This window comes from Carassius auratus, chromosome 6 (assembly GCF_003368295.1).
Source record: "Carassius auratus strain Wakin chromosome 6, ASM336829v1, whole genome shotgun sequence".
NCBI classification, from domain to species: domain Eukaryota; kingdom Metazoa; phylum Chordata; class Actinopteri; order Cypriniformes; family Cyprinidae; genus Carassius; species Carassius auratus.
Genome location: NC_039248.1, coordinates 9,911,525 through 9,936,592, shown reverse-complemented (window position 1 = coordinate 9,936,592; position 25,068 = coordinate 9,911,525). Strand labels below are relative to the sequence as shown.

The 25,068-nt window shown below is 35.2% G+C and overlaps 1 protein-coding gene across 2 annotated transcripts in view; it reads right to left on the bottom strand.

Moving 5' to 3' along the window:
• Positions 1-1,473: 1,473 nt before the first annotated feature.
• The window catches only part of rad18 (RAD18 E3 ubiquitin protein ligase), a 41,668-nt gene continuing 18,073 nt past the window's right edge, over positions 1,474-25,068 (bottom strand). The window contains exons 10-13 of one of the 2 annotated variants that reach the window (XM_026261041.1): positions 19,308-19,427; positions 16,636-16,762; positions 9,363-9,409; positions 1,488-1,751 (exon numbers count right to left, since the gene is read on the bottom strand). In XM_026261041.1, coding sequence (XP_026116826.1) covers positions 9,385-9,409; positions 16,636-16,762; positions 19,308-19,427 — 272 coding nt within the window. In that variant the 3' untranslated portion in view covers positions 1,488-1,751; positions 9,363-9,384. Of the gene's footprint in view, positions 1,752-9,362; positions 9,410-16,635; positions 16,763-19,307; positions 19,428-25,068 lie in introns of both variants that reach the window. The other variant, XM_026261042.1, reaches the window with a different exon arrangement.

The following is a 25,068-nucleotide window of genomic DNA, read 5'->3' as shown; positions in this document are numbered from 1 at the left end:
TGATTAAGTATTTTGTGGTCATCAATAACAAAGCTGTACATAAATGCCCCATGGGATTGAGCGTTGCCATAGGAATGAAAAAAAATTTGAGACTAGGGATGTGGACAACTTTGAGAAGTACTTTAGCATTTCTTCATGAATGTGAAAGCAAAATTATTTGCTGTTTGCATATAAGCAACATTAACATGTACAATGTATTTGTTATTCTAAAACTTACAGCATTACAAACTTTATTAGCAATGTCTCAGTCATCTGGCTTTCCTGATGCCTTCTATTTTCTCTCAAAATTATATATATATATATAGAGAGAGAGAGAGAGAGAGAGAGAGAGAGAGAACAAAATTATAAATGCAACACTGTTGTTTCTGCCCCCGTTTTTCATGAGCTGAACTCAAAGATCTAAGACTTTTTCTATGTAGCTATACAAAAGGCTATTTCTCTCAAATATTGTTCACAAATCTGTCTAAATCTGTGTTAGCAAGCACTTCTCCTTTGCCAAGATAATCCATTCTCCTCACAGGTGTGGCAAAACCCGTTACTGATTAGACAGCATGATTATTTCAGGGGTGACATGTGACATGTCCGTTGAGTAAGCTGGCCATGCAAGAACTGGGATGTTTTCAGCTTCCATGAATTGTGTACAGATCCTTGCAACATGGGTAATCTTACACATTATTATACATTTTACTGTACTGAAGTCTTGCCTGAAGCTTATAACTGACTGGTCTGTGATTTTTTTTAACACTAATGTGAAGTGCACCTTTGGCTTTTCCACTGTAGACAAGAGAAATCCTACCAAAAGAATGCTTTAAGTCATGTAATCATTAGGAGAATTGTGTACAGTGAAGCTCTGATGGAAGAAAGAAGCAACAGGACTTACACGCAAAGACTGTTTACAGTGCATGTGCATACTTGAGTTTGGTTATCTGCTTGGATGAGCATCAGAAATTTTGAGCACAGGAAACCCTCACAATTTATTACTCGTGACAGCACAATTGGGAACGGATCAAAAGCAGGAGGTAAGATGTATTTCATAACACTCTGAACACATAATAGCAGAGAGTCAAGGTTTTACATACCCTGTAAGAGCTTGCTGGAAGATGCGGTCACTAAAAACTTATCACAAATATGTTCTTCCACTGATATCCACTTATAATTATCCACTGTGTATCCTGAAAAATACTGTTGATTTTTTTAAAAAGTTGTTTCTTTTAAAAAACAAAAACTAATCTGCTTCCTTTCATGCCACAGGATAGTTGTCAGTGAAGGATCAGACTGTAATCTTCTAATCTCCTTTTCTTCCAACTCCAATGTAATTAGTCACTCACGTGCAAAAAAATTAATATAAGTTTTCAAAACACATACTTCTGTGGAGTCTTGCATCAGCTGATCAACTACAGTTGAGTTCATAATAAGTTCCATATGAAATTATTAATGAATGACAGACATTCCATGAAACATTGTTTTCTGTTTTATTGGAGAAAACACTGTTTTATTGGAGAAAACACTGTTTTATTGGAGAAAACCTTGTATTGAAATGATAAAAAAACTATTGTACATAATATGTTGGAAATCACTTAATTCAGATATTTAGACCACACATTCAGCTCAGAAAAACTGATACTCTTGTTACATAATGAACTGGGGGTGTCTCTTCACAAGGTCTTCAAACATCTTCCCTATGGGAATGGAGACTTCTCTCTGTAACAGGCTGCTCTGAACTTCTGGAGAGGAGAACTCACTCGTCGTGTCTAGGGAGAGAATTTCACATGGTTGAAATGGGACCATTTGGCACTACAGCAAAGCACAGGTTAAATCAAGCATAAAGAGATAATCAAACTAAAAAGAGTGTTATGAAACAGCCGAGTTACTGATCTCTCTCCTAAATGGACTTTTACTACATAATCAGAATGAAGAATAATGCAGACTGTAAAAAGTATTTTACACTTTAAGTTAAATGTCACAACACATTACACAAACTGCATCCGTTTTTCCCCTATGGAAGCCTTGTTATTATCATTTTAAAAACAGACACATGAATGGGAATAACAACAACACAAAGACTAATGATGATTAAATAACTAAATTCATTATTTGAGCAACAGCAGAGATGGTGAAGCCTACAAAAAAAAAAAAAAAAATGCAATAGACCAAAGCCATTTCCTCCCCGGATCTCACACTCCCCGGATCTCACACTAAGACAATCATTCACTGAGCCCCTCGTTAATTTAGCCAGTCTAGCTTCAATTTGTGTTTAGGTTCATCTTGTTTTTCTGTGAAGCATGTCCTTGTAATATATACATTGAAATAAAACACCCACGCTATAACTTTTTGTATTTCTATCTAAAATCAGTCAGACATGTCTCTCTTTCTCTGTCTGCCTGACTGCTTAAAACAGAAAATTACATTATTCTGCTTAAGAAAATCAACACCATGAGTAAACTGTTTGCAGTTCAATATAATGTCTAAATAAATTAATAGAATACATTTTGTACACAGCCCTGTTAATACAAAAATCGTACAGATAAAAGCAATACATCAATCGAATCTGTAAAGGGTCTACTTTTTTTAATATACAGACATAACAACAACAAAACTTTGTGCATTTATAAAATAAAGATAACAAACAAGGTGTGCTGCCTGCAGCTTTGGTCTCCGCTGATCTTCATTTACAAAAGTGTCAATAAAATGAACTGTAACTCAGTGAATACTCAACGAAGAGACATGACAGATAGATCTATAGAAAGCCTGACATGTTTACATTTAAATTACAATATTTTCCGCACTGTAAGTCGCACTTTTTTCAATAGTTTGGCTGGTCCTGCGACTTAGTCAGGTGCGACTTATTTATCAAAATTAATTTGACATGAACCAAGAGAAATGAACTAAAAGTGAATCAAGAGAAATCATTACCGTCTACAGCCGTGAGAGGGCGCTCTATGCAGCCAGAGATGCTGCTCAGTGCTCCTGTAGCCTACACTGAACACACAGAGCGCCCTCTCGCGGCTGTAGATGGTAATGATTTCTCTTGGTTCTAAATAAATGCTACTTATAGTCCAGTGTGACTTATGTTTTTTTCCTCATCATGACGTATTTGTGGACTGATGCGACTTATACTCAGGTGCGACTTATAGTCCGAAAAATACAGTAAACAAGTGCTGCCGAAAATATTCTGTGATAAAGTAATCCATATGAAAACAACGCGATGTCCGTTTTTCACATCTCCCTTCATTATCTTCTAATGAGACCACGCCCCCGCACTGAACGCTCTATTCAGATTCTAATGTTTCACTGAAGCACGCGGCTTGAATACTACCACATGACAGAAGACAACACAGCAAGACTGTTCAAGTTGTTTTTATTTTACTGTTTGCTTCGCGATGAGAGGAATAAGACATAATTCACCCCAAAAAGATGTGATGTGGTTGAGGATTTGATTTCCTCAGGAAAAAAAAGGATGAAGTGTTTTATTCAGCAGAGATCATAAACATGAGTCTCTTTATATATACAGTACAGACTGAAAGTATGGACACACCTTCTCATTCAAAGAGTTTTCTTTATTTTCATGACTATGAAAATTGTAGAGTCACACTGAAGGCATCAAAACTATGAATTAACACATGTGGAGTTATATATGGAATGAGAAGTCTGATTTCTCATGATAGTTGACGCCTACTCGCATATGACTTTTACCAACAAAAAGTGTCTTACAAAATTTAAATCAATATATTGTTTTCTGTGAGTGAGTAAACATGATGATTTTGACATAATTTAGAAAGAAAAATTCTAGGCTACAAGCTCCAATTCTCAAAAGTCCCGGGAACCAATGTTCTGTGTGTTTTGTTGCCTTATTCAAGTGATTTAACATTTTTAGTTTTTCACTAAACATACATAACATTTTGTTTTCTCAAAAACACAATCATGTACATACATGCTACTCACATATTATTATAGACCAGTTTGTGCTGATTACAGTGAGATTAGACTTTAGCCATTTAGTTTGTTTGTAAGAAACTGAAAAAAGCACAAATGTCAGGGCATGACAAAACTTCTCCAGGACCCAAAAATACCCTTAGACTCCAGAGGGTTAACCTCAGCCATGTTACCCAAGTAAAGGAAAAAAAAAAAAACATTAAGACCTTAAATCCAAAAATATCATTTGGTTTTACATGCATTACGTGCTTGGCAAGTGTGTTAACTGCCATCACTGACTGCTATAGTCAGAAGCTCTTTCTGAGTCTGCAGACAAATGCCCTTTCACAAACAAAATCATGGATAAAGTCCAATTTCACAGTGTGACCAGTATTTCTAAGGACTGTAATTCCTCTGCTTTTGTAGGACATGGTTTTATCATTTAGAGGGACTTGTCTGCATTCATTTTCAAGTTGGTATGTGCAGTGTCTCAGTCACTGGAAATGCAGTTTCTTTGCCCATTTCTCTGTCCTTTCTGGTTAGTATCATGTCTTGTCTGCACAATATCCTATTCTTTTCCATAAGATCAGATCATCTTAGATAATACATACTTTGAAAACTCAGAAACGCTGTTCTTTTTTTCCTCTAACAGAACAAAGGAATTTTGAGGGTCACTTTAGAACGGAAATACAAATGTGGAGTAAAAGTGAAAACCAAAACATACTTGAAACCACACTTTGTCATCCAAACAGATTTTCCTTCTTTAGCCAGAAACTATTTAATGCTGAAACCAGTTCAAAGTGAAATACAAACAATGTGTAACAAATGCTATGAGAAAATCAAAATTCAACAATCTTCAACAGAGGTCTGCAGCGATATTGTAAGGGGCCCATTAATTATTGCTTAATTTGAACTCATTTTTTGGAGAAAAAATATCAGGTTATATACATCATCTTGTCCCTTCCACATTTAAATTATAAATATATTACACCGTTACATATACACAAATATATAATATAAATTATCATACTGCGCATGCGTGATTTACCGTGAAGCAGACTGACACAGAACGCGTCTGAACCGAACTGATTCTTTTGGAAAATGATTCTGAACTGATTCTGTGCTAATGTTATGATATCTGTCCACTGAAACGCTATCGCTTTTAATTTAAAACTGGTTATTTAAAATAATTACTTATCAAACATATGCAATTAGAAATAAAGGCCCGTCTCTAACAAAAGCCTGCTTCAAATAAAAGCATGTTACATTCTGCTGTTTAGGTAAATAAAGGCCCCGACTTTTATTTGAGGAATTACAGTAATTATTTAATCAATGTAATATTGGCATTAAGGCCTTACAAAGTATTATCCATGCTGCATTATAAAAATATAAAAAGGTAATCAAATGTAAGAGCTGATGGCTATCTGATCAGATTTTGCATCCCAGCTCTTGTTCCCCTTACTACTCAACATAATCAAATATATAATCTAAATGATAAATTGGAATGGGTGCAAAGGTGAGGCAATCATCCAGAGATGTTGGCTACTGACTGAATTCAAACTGTGAAAGAGATGTCTTTTCTGGCAGATCATCTAGTGCTTGATGACAGATGAAGCAAACATCTCACGACCACGGGCTTCTGTTAGTGTCTAAGAGGGCTGAAACAGATGTTTTCATTATACTAGCTAAAGATGCCATAAGGGAACCCTCAGGATAAGCTTAACAAATCAGCAGAGAACGCTGAAAATGCACTGGCTCCTTTGCAGGTTCTGGCTTATGACTGTGGATTACTAGCAAGACATTTGCAACGGCTTATCCAAACATCCAATGATCCTAATATCTTCCAGATCAGCTCTTAACAAATGGAACAAATTGATTCACCTCATCTGAAATGGAGGAGCTTTTAGATGGCTTCATAGCTTGAATACAATCCAATGCGTGACAAGGAACTTCACTGTAAAAGGGACTGCAAATATGGACAGATTTCATATGAATGTACATATATAAATATTGCAGCCACTTCAGGGAAGTGTTACTCTGTAAGAGACAGAAATAGTCCATAAAAAATAATTGGGGTGAAGTAATTGTACAAGATCATTTACTGTAGGTGTGCTTCACATGTTGAGATCTAAAGCACAGGCAGGATAATAAATGTGCATTAAAATGTTAATTTATTCCTATGATCTTTGCAGAATAAAAGTTAAACAAAATAAAATAAAATAAGAAAAACTTGAGTGAAGGTTATGGAAGCCTGTTTCCACCACTGAACAAAAAATGAGTTTATATCTCGCAATTCTGACTTCATAACTCGGAATTGTGAGTATATACCACTCAATTCTGAGAAACCTGCAATTGCAAGAAAAATAACTCATTTTTTTTTTTTTTAGTTTTTATTTAATAGTGGAAATGGGCTTGCACATATGGTGCCAATACATGGTAATGATACTAAATGCATATCATGGCTTAATAAATGCCAGGCTTAAAATGCAACACTATATGGTTCCTGCTCCAATTTCTTTACCCTCCAAGGGAGGTCCCCCTTGGCCTGAAAAAAAAAAAAAGTCGAAGAACCCTGAGCTATGGAAATTGGCTCAGCTGCACGTTGAGAGGAGAATATGCGTGGGATTTGGTGCTACTCAAATAAACCAGTACTGTTTTCCTTCCACATGCTTCCTCCCTTCTTTATGCCTTTGAAAATAGATTTATTGTATAACAATTAAGCAGGAGCTGAAGACCTGCAGATAAGCCTTCTAAGAGCCATAGAAGAATATTTTATTCATAGGAAATATTTGATCCATATGCTTAATGAGAAAAACACAAACAAATCAGCCCTTTCAGCCCCAGGTTCATAAATCACACAAGGCGCTGGAGAAACTGTGAGTGACATTGAGCACTTGCTCCCAAAGCACCCAGTTCAAAAGGAGAACGAATGACATCGCCTGGGACACAAAGGCAGCTGTATGTCTTGATGAAGGTTTATCCAAACAGGGATTGAGAGGAAGGATTTTTGTGTTTCATAAACAACGAAGAGGGCGTTAAATGGCTGATCTATTCTGGAAATGCATTAAAGTTTGAACATTCTTGTGTTTGGGAACAGGCTGTAAGACAGCTATGAGATAAAATTTCACTTCTGAGAGAAAATTGAAACAGCTGAGACCTTGATGTGCAAGTCTTTCATACTAGCTTCAAAGTTTGAGCTAGATTCTTACAATTTGGAGGAAGGAAAGATAGTTCTTTAAGAATATGCTATAGATTTTAAATGATAAATTCTGACTAAGGATCATTAAGTTACATAGATATATATATTTGCTAATTAAACCATTTTGATATTTCCCATTTGTATCAGTGACAAAATCTACCTTAAAACCCTGAGAAATTTTCTGTCCTCAAATATTTTCGGAATAGCTACATTCAACATTCATAAACATGCATAGGTCAACTGCTTATTTGGCCCAAATTTGAAAAGAGTATGTCAAAAGGTGCCCAAATGACATATTATTTACAGAAGATTTTCTAAGCGTGCATTCTGAGATAATATTGGACAAAATCCCTCAATTAAATCTAATATGACTGCGTTGAACGGTTCTCAGATGCAATTTCATGAAGTATTTTATTATCACCGATGCAATACATATTTTGGGTACTTGGTAAAAGTATGTGAAATGGGATTCAGCCCTGGTCTACTTCAGCGAGATGACAGAGTGGTGAGAATTCACATTACCAGTAAGATGACAGTTTTGTTCTGGCTAAGACAGGAAAGTTTCTCAAAGAAACTCCAGAACATTAATCAAGCACCATTTCTGCTATTGCTTATGTCAGGCACTGATCAGATAGACATCAGTTCAAAAGTCTATGACATGCATGTTTTAAAATGCCAAAGTTTTAGTGTTTTCATTTAACTATGACTAGATATGTAAAATGGGCCTACTGCAAGCAATTAACTTTTCTAACCAAAATAGGGCAAACCTCATGCTTACAAATGAGGATATCAGATAAAAGCCTTTCAAATGTTCTTGTTCCCTGTAAGCAAGCATTTTCTGACATGCATGTTGATAAGCTTCACAACCAGTATCATGTCCAGAACAAATTTAATATTTATGAAACTGAACTATTATGTATAATTGGATTTTTAAAAGAAAGGTTGCTTGTTAAATAAATAAAAATCAAAACCTGACTATTACGGTACAAAGTTCTGACAGCATCTCTCACCATAACCAAAAGTCTGCTAAGCCTTTGTAAATGATAGTCATAAGAAAACTGAATTTAAAGACAAACTACGATTTACTGACATTCCATTAGTGACGTCTATATGAATTAATGCTAATAGAGATTCTTTAAATCCATGAGCGCTGGTTTCAATAATTAGACTGAAAAATGTCTTTCAACAGATTTTTTTGTATCTCATCACTGTCTTAATATCACATCTGACATAATACTATCCCACAAGTAAAATTTTCCATACCACATTTATAAAGCTTGAGGAGGATCCTCAAGACGGGCTCTTGGGTAACTTGTGGCAATATCTTGTCTCTAGACAAAAACTGAACTGGAAAGAGAGCAGCTACTGCCTGAGAGTCTTGTCCCCCAGTGAGTGGCTCATAGTAGGGGGCACTCCTCTATCAAAGAAGAGCAATCCCTCACTGAAAGAAGGCCTTACCCACTCCAGATGTGCTGGAAATATAGGGATACAACCCATGCCAAAAACAACTCGCTAGACTCTAAGCCTTCATTAGATGACTGTGAATGCAGGGATTTTTGTTGGGCTACATCCTGTCAGAATAGACCGCATGTTTATTGCTGAAAGTAGCAAAAAATTAACATGGGAAAATCAGTACTGGATAACAGGAATGCTTGCAACTGCAGAATATTCATCAAGAACATGAGACATGATATTGTCCATTGTTAATATTAACCAACAGACCAACTTGCATTACAGCTATACTGTGAATACTATGAATGATTACATATAAAATAACTTTCCTTTTTCAATATAGTTTCTTAATTCCTGTGATGGCAAACTGAATTCACGCCAGCCATTACTTCAGTCTTCAATTTAATATAATCCATCAGAATTCATTATTATATGCTGATTTGGTGATCAAAAAACATTTCTTTTAAACAAATCTTTTGTAACATCATAAATGACTTAACCGTCAGTTTTGAACAATGTAATTCATCTTTGCTGAATAAAAATATTAATAAAATATGCCACTATCCAAAAAGAAAAATAGATATTTGAAGGGAAATGAATGGAAATTACATGCAAAGATGAATCATTCAAACAAAATGAATCAAAGGAAATACAAAATTATATAAAAGCAACATTACAAATATGACTTGAACTGTTAATGATGAGTTTTAGATATCATGATTTTAGATTTAATGTTTTGAAATTGTGTATGTGATGTGTGAAATGTGAGTCATTTTGTTACATGTGAAGAGCTACTTACAGGAGTAGCTGCTGCCATGTCTTCAACAGAAAATGTCTGAGATGGAGCTGAAGTAGACACACAAAGAGAAAACAAAATTGTAAAAATTCAGCACGGGCCATCTCTGCCATTATATATATGGAAATCTGGAAAATCTGGAAATCAGGAAATCTGAGAAACCAGTTAGGAATAATTTATAGAATCTATGGTTCCCTCTCAAAAGGGGGATACGTACATTCAGATTCATTCATCATATGACTGGATTTTTTGTTTTGACTCAAATTAAACAATGGCCTTATTTTATTATTATACACGGCCAACTCAAATACATCAAGTTATCATGTAATAGTATGGCATTTTACTGCACTTCATTCATATACATAGAGAAGGCATACTGTGATTCTGCAGACATAGGCAGAATTGTGAGACACAAGGGATGATAATTTAAATCAAGACACAAGGCCCTGTCACTGCCACACTGGTGCTTTGGGCCCAACTCTGCTTGGAAATGATTGAATAACTGGTCTCTACTGATGAAAAGCACAGGGGACACAATAAGCCAGTCATCGTCCATGTAGGAAGTGCGGAAATTGTGAACCTGGAGGCAGTGATGGAAAGGGGAGAGTGATGAAATGGGGGAACTGGTTGCACAGGAGGAAGTTGGAAATGAAGAGAGAGAGATCAAAAAAACAAGCCCCCAGTCATCTCTGACTTTAATTTTGAGGATATAAAAACAACATAAAAAACATAGTAGGTACTGAAATTATGAAGAATCAGTAGCAATAATGTATGAACCTGTGTGGTCGCATTAAATTTGTATTCACTTCAATTCTTAGACTTATAGGGAAGAGCAGGTAGGCAGCATATAAACTTGCTGCGTACGAAAGTTAGATTTTGTGAACTTTGACCATAAAAGTTTGGATGCATGTGACAGACTTTGTATCATCAAAAGATGCATGCATAAAGCAATTAAAATTATTTGTAGAAACATTTGAATAATTAAAAAGACGTACGTAGGTGTATCCAAACTTGGTTAATTGGTTGTGTATATGCTGGAGAAGACCGTATTCATTCATTATCTTGGTTTAACAGGTTAATTATACCAGACAGCTGAACATAAAAATAGTGCAAAACTGAATTTGAAAATTGAGGCTGCAATTCAGTACTGATACAAAACTGAACAGTTATTTAAAGTACAATACTGGTATACATACTGAATAAAATTATAATACTAATGACAATAATCAATAATTGATGTCCCTGACATATGGGCCTCTTAATCATATACTACTGCTGTTCAATTACTGACAGCATATTAAACCTGGCTCCACCATCTGAACACACAAGTAGTAAATCATCAGAACTATGTTATGTTGAAGAGGTAGCTAACTCAAAAGAACATTTCTTCAAATTTGTACAAAGGCAGTAGTAATAGCTTTTAGGAACATCTAAAAAGCATTCAGCTATAAACCATCATTACACATAATGGTTATTAATTGCAATATTTATAAAGATGAGTTTAATTGCCTCCACTAACCGCTTTAACATTAAAGCTGTGAACATACAAGGACTGAATTGAGCTGTTGAGTAAAAGAAGGGCCAAGATGATTTAGAGGAATAAAAGAAAAAAAGAAAAAGAGAAGAAGCCACATGTATTAAAGACACATAAAACAAAACCACAACAAGGCAGCCACACGCATCTGTTTCTGCCCTGAATAAGAAAAATGGGATGTAAAACATTACATTCTGTCACGGTTTAAACTAAAGTTTGTTTTAAATTCAGGGATCAAGCAGAGACAGAAGAGCTAAGATTAATCTGCAGAAAATTTACAAGAGGGAAAAAAGACAGGACAGAAACTGATCAAATACAATCTCATGTATGAAAAAAGTTACAATTTCTTGCTTCCACAGATTCACTGTTCCTATCAAAGCAAAAGAAGATACCAAATAAAATACCAAAAATTCTGAAATTCTTATTTTTTTGGTAACATTTCACTTTTATGATAATAATCAACAAGATTATTAAACTGCAAAACAGAAATATGTTTGGTTCATTTCATGCACCTGGACCAACACAGCTCCTCTTATAACATATTTAGACACACAAAGGTCATGTTATCACTGAAAAATTTGGCATTAATTGCTTGAATGCAACAACAACGTCAAACTCACTTTAGCTTATAGGTCTATATTAAATATAGAACTTTAACAAAATCTTCATCTGTAAGTCGCTTTGGATAAAAGCGTCTGCTCAATGAATAAATGTAAATGTCAATGTAAAATAAAATAAAAATACACCATGCTATAAGGCAGGCTAAGTCTACTATAAAATGAAAGATGAGTTGAGAGATGAGTACATGTATAAAATAACAAATAGCTTAGGCACGGCACACACATTGATGTCGAATAAAATAAATAAACTACACAAAGTTTAAAGTAAAAATCAGCAAACAATGTAGAACCAATTAAATAAAAAATGATTTATTTAAAAAAACTTCCAAAATCACCTTAGATAAAAGGCAAAAGTCAACAGGCTTTTCAAAATTCTAAATATTGCCAAACAGGCACTTTAGCAATTCTTTTTGAAACTAAATCATCCACCATAGTCTTGTTTGTCTCAATTCACTCTTCTTGTCAGTCAGCTGGACTCACTCTCACCGCTGGAGAAAAAGAATCTGATCTGTGTGTGTCGTTCGGCATGCTGCATTGAGCAGCCGCGTTCAGTTTTTAATTATAGTGTCTGTTCTTTTACTGAACTAAATGATTTTAATTACTATAAAAACATTTTTTTTTTTTTAAAGATGGTGGGGGTCGGTGCCACAGTGGGCAAGTGACATAACCGGCAAGCCTATCTCTTAATCTATCCTAAATTATTTTATGAACAAGACTTCATCTGTAAGATTTAGCAAACTGGGAGAGAAGTTAAAAAAGAAGTACTAAACAGAGGACATATCCTAGAATAGAGCTCTAGGCGTAAACAAATCATTGAAACTAAATAAAAAAAATTTACAGCAAAATGTCAGTATGCAAAGTTCAAGTACAGTATCTTAAAATATGGAATCATCCATGTGAATAAGCTTCTAGTATCAATTAATTACCTGGAGTACCAAAGGAGAATATAGCAGTCAAATGATTAAATCGCATCCAAAATAAAAGTTTTTTTTTTTTTTAACATAATATGGGCCCTATTTTAACGATCTAAACCCAAAGTGTAAAGCACACGGTGCAGGTGCACTCAGGGCATGCCAAAATCCACTTTTGCTATTTTAACAACGGAAAAACGGTCCGTGGCACATTTTTGGAATGGGTTGTCCCTATTCGCTTAATGTGTAATGGGTGTAATGTTCAATAAACCAATCAGAGTGTCATCTCCCATTCCCTTTAAGAGCAAGATGTGCTCGCGCCATAGCGGATCGCCATTTACGTGGAGGAATTTTTTGGCGGAAAAGCTGAACGCTTCTCAAGCGAAGAAACCGTAAACGATCTGCTCACGCACTTTAACTTTACACAGAAGCAGATCATCTATGGGATAAGCAGGAATCCACCAAAGCTCCTCACGATGAGTCAGTTAATATGTGCATGTATTGACACTATTGTTCAATTAATTAGCCAATTTCATTCATCATTATAATTATTAATAGGCTGAATTGCAAATAGGTAGCCTAATTCTAATACATGCAATGACTATCCATTATAAAATTTTTATATTTATGTAGCCTACACAATAATATTCTTTTACACTGTAATCCTACTGTTTTTAATATTTGGCAAGTTTGTGTAATGCGCATCCCTGTGTGTAATAAGCAAAGTCAACGCGCACTGTGGACCCGCCCAGAGGCACATTTTCTACCAATGCACTCTTTAAATAACAAAAAAATATTGCGCCATTGACTTTAGACTAGGTTTGAGTTGGTCTATGGCGCAGTCTATTTTCAGCTCCTTAAAATAGCAATGCACCACCAATGCGTCTGAACACATCTATTTTTTAGACCAGCACGCCCATGGGTGCACAAATGAGCGCAAATATATTTGCTAATTAAACAACATGGCGCTGGATGGGAAAATGCGAATGGTGCCAGACTGAAACTAGCAAACACACTTGCGCTGCGCCTTACGTCGCATTGTGCCAGGTGTATGATAGGGCCCTATATGTGTGTACTATGTATATTATATATTTGAATATATAAAAGCATACTCATACAGGATATATTTTGAAAATATTTACATGTAGATATTTATGTTTACAGGTTACATGTAGATATTTATGATATTATATATATATTACTATACACAGTACACACACATATTATTCGAACAAAAAACTTTTATTTTGGATGCAATTAATCATTTGACAGCACTTAAGCAGAAAACCATCCATCCCAACACTCCAGTATGAGCTGCAGTTGTGAGCCTGTAATAGATCTTATCAGCTCTGATTTGTGTCCTTACACTATTGGAGCTACTTAATGCATTGCTAAAATTTACATTAACTTTTAAACTCTGTTGACAGTGAACCACACCACCAAGATGTACAGTAGAGCGCAAAAACACAAACATCTGAACAACCATTACAAAACAAAAACAAAAGAAGTCATAGATCATCCAGGTAGCCACACATGGTATTAAGAACCAAGGGTTTCCAAACTTTTGAAGGGGGTTATTTTAATAATTTCAGTTTTTTTTTTGTTTTTGTGTATTATATGTAAACATTTTATGTAAAATATCTTACTCAGGACAGTACTAAACGAAAAATAACATGCATTTTGTATGATATCTCTTATTTTGTCACAATTATTCAAGGGGTTCCCAAACTTTCACAGTCCACTGTATATACATAAATGTTTAGATCTGTCTGGCAAGCCAATGAATACAGCACAAATGAAAATGCATATCTCATTATCATTCATCTAGTTGAAACATTAATTGTTTGTAACAATACCATGCCTTTTACAAATTAATAAAACAAATACATCAAATGATAGTGCCCCTGAGCCAAGCAGGCCTGTGCATATAACATCTTATCATAGTAATCTACATATATAAATTATGTGTCCTACAAAAGACACCATGCAGAGTAAAGCGATAAGGGAAACACTTGAGAAAGTAAACAAGTGAGTATGTGAAGTAAATTTGTAAACTCTTTCCAAAGGTTAAATTTTTATAATTCCCTCAATGACTTTCTTCATTCTTAAGATAAGTGTGTCCGGGCATGAATATTCATATGAAATCTGGTTAAAAGTTATAAGCTTATCGTCTACATTTTCCGTCAACAAAAACAAACTGATAATGAAAAGACCCTGTTTGATGAACTTCATCACACATTCTACACATAATTTCCCTAATCGCCTGAAACTAAATTCCACAGTTTCGCATTATGATTAATAACATGACTCCTGGTGACAGCTCTCAGTAGAATTTAATACTGGCATCAAAACAAAATACTAAACTGGACCAAAATATAATACCATTAAAAATGGTTGTGTAAAACAAATATTACAGCCAGGATATTGTTTTTCCAAAGCACAGCAGCTGCTCACATACAAAGTGTAAAAAGCATTTTGAGGGGAAACAAAGGACGATATTTCAAAATGCATCCTTATTGGCCATTGAAAAAACTGAAAGAACTTGGCTTGTTATTTATGTAAGCACAATAGGTTGTAAGTAAATGCAAAAAGTGGGGCACAATAAACGCTGAAAATAAATAAATAAAAATGAAAAAAAAGAGAAAACTGTCTATAATGACTGATGGTTTATTCTTGTCCATGTTTATGTTTATCAGTAGTATCACTATTTTAACTGTATTCAGAAACATTACATTTTAGGATCAGAAATACTACAGGTGTTACTGGCAGCCTTGATGGCAACAAAAGCCCATTTTCAAGGTAATGCCAAATTGATTTGCCTCAAAAAGCCTTTTTTGAAATTCTGAAATGTGCCACAGCTAGGCTTCGAAATGCATGACCAATTTATAACTGGACAACAGCCACTGGCTACATTAAAGCTTTCATAGGGTTATTTTTAATACTTCATGATTTCATCCCCTGTATATTCAATGTATTTGATACATACAGTATTTGTATTTGATTGATGGCATAGCCCTTTATGCTGTTAATTTTTTTTGTGAGCTCAAATTACCTTGTTTTGTTCCACAGAAGCTGTTTTCAAAAAAGCAAAGCTAATGCAATGAATCCCAACAATAGAAAGAAAATTACTCTGAATAGATCCTGATGAGAAAAACAAGGAGCTCTCAATCACCTGATTATCAAAGTATGCGAAAGCCTTCGAGATAATGAAACATTCTCCAAATCTGTTTCTTCAGTGACTGACAGGCTCCTTTCTGCCAAAGTTAACATCCCACACTTTGACCTAAACGGCTCACAGGATGATTGCAGAGCAAAGGACCTGTCAATATTGCTTTAAAAACAGCAGGAAATTGGCTCATCTGCACTGAGAGAGGAAGTGAGCCAATGAAAAACTGTGCAAGACAGTCAGGAACAGAGCACTGAGGGGGCACTGGAAATGATTTACAATGTTTCCACACCTGAACGTGTTCTCAATCACAGGATTCCAATAACTGAGACATTTAATACTAGGGGTGGATGTATGTTTGTCTGTTTAGTTCACGCCAATCCAGCAACCCCTCAATGGACGTATGTAGTATCTGAAGTGGACTAGAGAAAAAAAGTTGGGTTGGAACATTCAGGTTAGGGTTTGAAAGCATTTGTGGTCGAATGGTATTCATTTCATTACATAATCCAGGACAAATCAAAGCAAGTCCAAGGATCTATTCAATGTTTCGTGGCTAAGTGAAATTCATACTTGTTATCAAGAACATCTTTAGATGTATACCTAATGGATTCTAAGTATAATAAATATAAATATGAAAAGAAAGCATCTTAAAAAAATATCAAATTAAACATCTCTGACTTAACTTGCTATGCCATACTGTATTCAGCTAAAAGACATTGTAGACAAAAAGCTCAGCAATTTAGTATGGTCTCACATGCCTTCTTACCCTCATGTCATTTTAAAACATACAAATAATTCATATAACAAATACATATTGAGAAATGTCTCTGTTATTAATTTTTTTGCTCATGCAAATGTCGATGTTTACTATGGTTTAGTTACTAATTTTCTTCAAAATATCCTATTTGTGTTCTGCAGAAGAAAGAATGACATACAGGTTTGTAATTGATATAATTTTCAATTTGGGTGAACTATCTCTGTAAGTATCGACCACCTAAAATTATTCCAAACAGAAGGGTGGAAATGATTAGCTTTCAAACAGTACCTGCTGACTGACACTTCACTGATCGTAGGGCTTGATGATCTTGATGAAAGCTCAATTACCCCGTCCATCTCTTCACTCTTTACTTTCAGCATTGCAGAAACGAGAGGCTGGGGAGTGTTTGGTGAACCTGTTACATGGAAAGACATGGAAGAAGGAAAAATACAGTTAGGAATACACCACTACAAAACAATCTTGTGGAAAAAACTTGTAAAATGAGACCCCTTGACAATAGCTAATTTGTATTTTAGATGCAGACAGGGTATAAAATAAAAATGGGTCTTGGTGAGTTAAAAAACATTACCATTTGGCTGGTATTTTTTATACACACACACGTTTGTTTTTGTGAAAAGTGGGGACATCTCATAGGCGTAATGGTTTTTATACTGTAGAAACTGTATATTTTATGGCCCTACACCAACCCTACACCTAAACCTAACCCTCACACGAAACTTTGTACATTTTTACTTTCTCAAAAAACGAATTCCGTATGGTTTATAAGCATTTTGAAAAAATGGGGACATGGGTTATGTCCTCATAAGTCACCCTCTCCTTGTAATACCTGTGTCATACCCATGCCATTATACAAAGTTGTGGCCTGATGGGTCACAAAAACAAGAGCACGCACACACACACACACGCATGTATATATATATGACCCTGAAGGACAAAACCAATCTTAAGTAGTGCGGGTATATTTGTAGCAATAGCCAAAAAATACAATGTATGGGTGAAAATTATCGAAAATCATGAGGATATTAAGTACAGACCATGTTCCATGAAGATATTTTGTAAATTTCCTACCACAAATATATGATATATCCAAACAAAAATTTTGTTTAGCAATATGCATTGCTAAGAACTTCATTTGAATTTACACATCAACTACTATAGAACTGACAATTCCAAAATAAATTGCAACTAAACCAATTGTGACGGCACTGACTGACTGAGATGTCAAACAGCCATGTCAAATATTTTTACACTGCAAACAGCTTATTATCTTTGAAGTCCAAACATGCTTTGCTGATAACAGCGTGAGACTGTATGGACGCACTGAGTGGTGCCTGTACTTCCCGGTCAGAGAGCACTTGTCCATCAAAAGCTCACTATCCAATCAGAGTAGATCACTGTTAAGCCTGCCCTTGCATTTGCATTCAGAATCCATGATTAGCGAAAACGAATCTTTGAAAAACATTAACAAAGAATGAAGCATATTTGAAGAGCCTGTTAAATTTGTGCGACTGAGTTCCTTTTTTTGTGTGTTTTTCTTCTTTTGTAATGGCATATTTTTTATATTTTCTGAAAAAGTTACATTCAGTTTTATAAAGTTTCATTCATTATTATTGAACCAAATGTAATTCCTTAAGACTGGTGCCTTTTATCATCAGAGCAGGTGATGGGGTCTACAGGCCCTTATTTACTGCAATTGTTGAGGTTGTGAACAAAATGACTTATGCTCAAGTTCAAACAGTGTTTGTGTGTGTGAATGAAATATGCTGTATATAGTAACTCTGTCACTATAGTGCTGGTAGATTTGTAATGTTTATAAAGTTTTCTTTATTCCTGCATCCATTTCCTCGACATTTAAGTCCTAAAACTTGATAAAGAGAGTCTAATCAAAACAAATAAGACAAAACACTAAAGCATATTTTTACTTCTTTATCAAGTAAAATGGTTTAATGAAAGTATGTGAACCTTTGCTTTCAGAAAAGCAATAAAGCAACCAAACGTTTCCAAAAACTTTAATCAGTCCTGAATGTTAGATTGGAGAAACGTCTTCAGCTTGACATTGATCTTCCTTAACACAAGGTGTCAGTCTACAGACTGACGTCTTGACATTCCCCTGTAAAACTTTTTGGTACAATGCAGAATACATAGTTCCATCAAAGGTGTGATTCAGAAGCTGCAAAGCAGTCATTACACTGTCATCACCGTGATTCACAGCTTAGATAAAATTTCTTACTGAATGCAAGTTCTTTATTGCCAAATGTAACACTTCTCTTTGAAACCAAAAAGATCTGTTTACAGTCCACAAATCATTTAGCCAACAGTCTTCTGGCTCATCCATGGGGTCTTTGGAAACCTTTAGACGGACAGTATTGTCTTCTTGGAAAGCAGCAGCTTTCTCCTTGTTATCCTGCCATGCACGCCATTCTGTGTGTTATTTTCTTGTTAGACCTGCTTCCACAATAACTCACAAATTAACACCCGCTACTTTAAATGAACTGATAATTCTAGAGGTTCACATACTCCCACGAAACCTATAGAGAATGACTTCTGGATGATTTTGTGGAAAAGAAAAATTATATATATATATGTGTGTGTGTGTATGTATATCTATATCTATATATATATTTTAGGGATGTAACGATACGTGTATTCGTACTGGACCGTTTCGGTACAGGGCTTTCGGTACGGTGCACGTGTGACCGAATGCAATACTTTGTGTGCGTAACATAGGTACATTTTCGCGTTTCCACATGAACATATTAAGTGGCCGCGTTCAGCGCAAATCCCGCCCTGCAGCTGATTCTAAAGGTTTCAAAAGCTATCACGCGAGTGTGAACATCACTACAACTTGGAAAAAAAACGACCGTAATATCTTAATAATTAAGTAATATTTAACTTATGTAACATCTTTAAGTGCAATCTGAGAAGAAACTCAATGAGACCTTTGGAGTCTGATTCCTCTGCAGACTTCTCTTCCTGTTTGATCGGGACTCTCTTGGATGTCTCCAGATGACCTCTGACCTGGGCAATCAAACGGGAAAATTCGCTACTGTGCTGCTTCCCTAAGAAAAATAATCAAAAGACAGAGATGTAAATGTTCAACTGTACTTCATAAGTATAAAGAAATTAAGAAATAAAAGAACTTGTAATAAAATACTGAATCTTAAAAAATGGCATATTCCATAGCAGATCTGAATGCCTCAAGGAAGGTTTTTAGGAGGCAGAGCATATTATTAGATTTTGATGAAAAATGTATTAGAATTTGTCCCCACTTTTGCAAAAATGTGCACTGATGAATCAGGAACACTCACCGTAAGTAAATAAAGTCAATTATGATTTCATTTCACTTTTTTATGCTTTATTTAACCTTTTTAATCTGTAATATTTCTGTAAATAATACCGAAACCTGTATTATATAACAGTCATATCTGGATAATAAATTGTTACATAAAGTCAAAATAAATGAATAAAGAAAACAAAAGAAAAAAAAAAACAAAGCCATAAAAGGAAAATCTGAATGTATCGTACCGAAAAATGATAGAGGATTATATTTCAATTTTAGCAGAGAATGACAACAGAGAATGAATCCTGCAATGGAAAATAACAGTGAATCTGTCTGAAAGCACTGGCATAACAAGGCAGACCATGACAAATGTAGTGGCGAAAACCAACAAAAGCAGACGAAAGGTCATATGGCCTGCTTTTAAAATCACATCAGCCCAAGAAGAGATCAGCTGAAATGACGATGACTGAAGAACTGCAGGAAAACAAATACAGAGATATCCATCGCAGCTCACTGTAATGTCTGCAGACCCTGCATTTTATTCATGGATCATGTATGGTTTCCATTTGTACAATCAAGTGAACAGGTTATAGAATGCTGTTTTCCATTCACACACACACAAAAAAAATCAAGTCATCTTTGTTTTTAGCCTAGTAAGCAGGCACACCAGCACACTTTTTTAGGAACGTAATGCTTACAAGAAAACAATTTTCACACAACATACATCATACATATTTTCACATACAGCTAATTTGTCCAGCAAGGGCCAGTTAGCCTTAAGGCTTCATTTTTAGCCATTAAAACAGCACATTGAGCATCATTACTCATATAGTGTTATCTTAACTCAAACGCACTGTTGTTACTCACTGAAAACACTAGAATGCGTGGCTTCTAATCTCTATTGTACATGATGTGCATTAGTCAAGGTTTTGTGGCAAGGTAGCCTGATATCGGTTCTCATACTTCATACTACAACAGCTCAAAGTCCATTTTGGTGATTCCATTAGAAAGCCTATTTAGTGCCATTTTTCACAAACCACAGCTGGCTAATCACAGAAGTGCTAAATAGGGAACTTTAGAATGACTTGTTGACTGTAGTCAACTGTTGGAGCAATTACTGCCTTTTTATGTGGGCTTCAGAAACAAAACACAGCAAATGGAAAACAGCTTTAGAAACAAACACATTCCAAATTCCCCAGAGAACAAATGGTGAATTAGTCTTTGGAATCAACCTACAAATTTACCATGTCTAATCAGCTCCTTTATTTATTCCTTTAAAATTACTGAAAAAAATTCTAAGTGAATAGTTTAGGAACCATAATCATGAAGTTGAATGCTAAACTGAACAAGAAACAATTCAAACCTTTCATTTTTGCAGTCTTATAATTTAATACATTTTTAAAAGAATGTTTCAAATAGTTTGAGTATCCCGTATTTTTAATATATTAGGTGCACATGCACAGTTTTGAATTTCCCTGTGCCATGCTGTGTTGATTAACCTCTGTTGCACTGCAATTTTGTTCATGGAATTGATACAAGTATCTATCCATCTAAACTGCAGAAGAATAAAAACAGTTTTAAGTTAACCTAAGCCATGCCACCCGCCAGCTGTATCTGATCTGCGTCTCTTCTTCATTCTCATGCTGAATACACTCAGTAAGGAATGAAATCAGACCCTTCTTCCAGAGCCAATATTATTATAAATTCTGAAAACACAGTGATATCAAACATAAGACAAGTTCTTGAATTTATTCATTCTTGCTATAAGCAGAAGAATCTGCTAGGATAACAACTAAAAAACCCTGGACAAGCATTTTAGAAATACTTTCTCCAGTTATTTCAAATATCCAAATCTCAATGGATGCAACAAACAAAAATAAAGCTTTTTTCCCCACAGCAGATCTTACGATTTTCCTATTTGGTTATAGTCAACATTAAAATATGAACACGTTGTGACAGAACAAAAAGAACATTACAGAAATCTTGAAACTATTCCTAAGAAGTGGGTGGTGAAGTGTTACAAGACTTCAATGTCTAAATATTATTTTTCTTTCTCAAGTCATATTGCGTCACACTCAGAACACTTGGGAAGGAAATCTGAGGCTTCTTCATGGAAGACCAAGTTATTTACTGAGGACAAAAGCAGGATCAAATCTGATAATGGGCAGTTTCCCAACAAGCTCTTGAGTTTAGCATCTTTGCGTATCTGTATAACAAACATTTAACGACAAAGAAAAAAATAAAAAGATTACAAATACAATGAATCGCAGAACACGCACCTATAAACAATATTATATTGTACAGACTAAACTAAGACTCTGACTCAAAATCATCCAACAAAATAAACCTTTCAAAGCAACACATATGTGCCAAAATTACAAACGCATGTACAAGAAAACAGATCACTGCTCTGTTCATTTCATTTCCTCATTTCTGACAGACTTAGAGACGGTTGGGTTGAAATGATTATATGAAAGGTAAAATGCTATATTTCAACAATCAAGAGAGTGAGCTTCAAGAGAAACAATTTCCTTCAGGTCGTTGTGAAATCCTGGTGCTAGAAAGAAAATTAAGAATGAACATAAATGCAAGGGAAAACTGCAATTGTCCAATATGCTAATATTAAGGATGTCATTGTGGTCAATCAGGATTTTGTTGAAAAAAAAAAAAAAACTAATTTTTTGACAATGGAAAATTAACTATTATTCAGTAGTGGTTAAAAATAATAACAGAGAAGAGTTATACCAATTCTCCCAAAAATATATATACATTAATTTACAATGAGCCAGATGCTGTTGTTTTTTTTCTTCTACAAATTATTGGCAACCTTTTACCACAGCCACAAAAAGAAAAAATTATGAAAGCACAGATAAATAAATAAATGAACAGGTCATTAAAAAAATATTTTAAATGATATTCTGTTTATAGAATTGGTCTACGGCCTAACAGTGACACTTTAGTTCATTATTTAGAATGAACCTGTACAGAAAAGCTAGATTTTGGGGTGTGTATTATTCACCTCAAGTCATTCCCCATTCATCGGACACTTCATGAAGCTGGTGAATCATCAAGCTCTTTTGATGATTAATCAAGACTTTATCTTGGCATGCTGCTATTTATAGATCCCTTCCGTGCTGCGCATCAATATTTCAACATCCTGTCTCCGACATCACAGTCTTGCTGTTCTAATCACACAGTGCCTTTCATCTTTTGCTGCCAGGTCATTTTTACGTAATAAATATGGACCAGGCTTTCTCACTTGGTGAATATGACAACAATCCACCTTAAAGGGTCATGAAATCCCCCGTTTCAGCACTGGTTAGCTCTCACCCCAGTTTCAAAAAAAGGCAAAAAAAAAGTGGGCGTGGTGAGCAGCGGAGCTGAGGAGGGGGAAGAGGGAAGACAGACAACACGTGCAGCTTCATTTCGCTCCCATTCAGTTAAAAACACAAATAACTGCACAGCCATTTGCACTCTCCATCGAAAATGTATATATATGAATGCGCTGTTGCACCTCTGAGAACTTTAAAGGCTTATTCTGTAACGTTTATATGAGCCTTTTGACAGGTTGTGTCACAGAGCGGTAAAAACGGTTATGCTCACCAAGTGAATGAATTGTGTTTGTGCCGAACTCTTATTACAAAGCAAAAACAAACACTCTTCTCCGATCCATGAACATTTCTTTCAGTTAATGCTTGCGATGTCATCTCACGGTCTGAAACATCTGTCATAGCAAATCAAAACATGCTGTTGTGAATAATAAAGCGAAGTGTCTTCTCATGGGATAAGAACACGCAGTCTCATGAATAATTTAATAGACAAGTCATCGATGTTCTAAAGTACACAAATCGTGACGTCAACACAATATAGATTTTAAACCCGGAAGATGAAAATAGTAGAAAAAAAAACCTTAAAATTAACCGTTTAAAATTATGGGATGCTAACATAGTCTTCTATGATGTGCAACACAAATACATCTGCTAAAATCTCAGAAAAAAAGTAGTCTGGGGTTTCAGGAAACCTTTAAATGGCTTTGTTTCAAATTTTAGCTCCTGGGAGGAGGTTTTTAGGGTTTTATTATGGCAGAGACGCCACTAAGACCAGCAGCTGTAACCTGGTAATATCAAACAGAAACATAGTTTTAGCACTAGGGACAAAACCTTAGAGCTTCAAGTTAACAGGGCACAACATTAGGACCTTTGAGGATAAACATCCATAAACTCAAACAATTAAAGAACATTCACTTTACTTGCTGGATGTCTTCAATCTAGGATATTTCCTGGGTTTACATTAGAAGAACAGTTAAAAAAATAAGTTTAGTTTTGTGATTACAAACCTTATGGCTTTCTTTTTGCTGTGGAACACAAAAGTAGATTGTACTGGTCAGGTCACTATTCCGATATCAGTCCCCATTATCCTGAGACTTTTAAGCTTCAAAAAGTGTCACATAGTGGTCCATTAGAGTATATTTCATGTTTTCTGAAATCATATGATAGATTTGTGTGGGGAACAGAGCAAATTTTAAGACATTTTCAATGATAATCCTCTCCTCCTCTAGGCTGTTAAATGCTACAAATGTTAGTCAGTCCAAATGAGAAAGAATCTTTAAGATAAGTGAAACTGAATGAAAAGATATGATACAAATTGATGATTTATCCACTATCACAATAATTTTATGGTCGCAGCTTGAAAGCATCAGTCCTCACTCATCTATGGAAGAATGTCAGTCAGGTTTGGAACAACACAAGAGAAAGTGTATATATTAACAAAATGTAATTTTAATATTTACTCCATTAAATCACCACAAAACTTACAACCTTGATAATTTGTGTCATTGGCTGATTCCCTTATAGATGACATAAAAAATAAGCCCTCTAGGCAGTCCATCAAACATTGGTAGTTATCTTTAAAGCTTGGAGCCTATGGTCTGATTGTTTGGTCTAAGCATTTTGAGCTGGGTCACTGAGGCTGATTGGAACATTTAATGATGTAGGATTGATCTTGAGACCTTGTTGGTATTGTCGTATTGATCACCACCTTCCCCTCCAACCCCTTGTGGGATTTTCCTACCTTCCTCTCCCACACACACACAAACAAACGCACACACACACGCACTTAGCGGCTTAGTGAACTTGGAGTCACAAAAGGCAAAGGTTTATGGAAAACATTTTGGCAGAGAACTACTGAAGATAACCGAAGAGAGATTATGCATATCAAAATCGTCAGGAGAGAAACTTTAAAACGAAAGACTGCAGCTCCACTCAAGACGAAGCCAAATCTGTATTCAGTTTAGAAATCTCTGCACCACAGTTCTGCAGAGTCCAAACCGCACCTGAACAAGAAAATCTGATATATGAGGTGGAAACGGAAATTGCAAATGCCCTTGCAGAGCACACTGATGATACATGGGCATTACATTA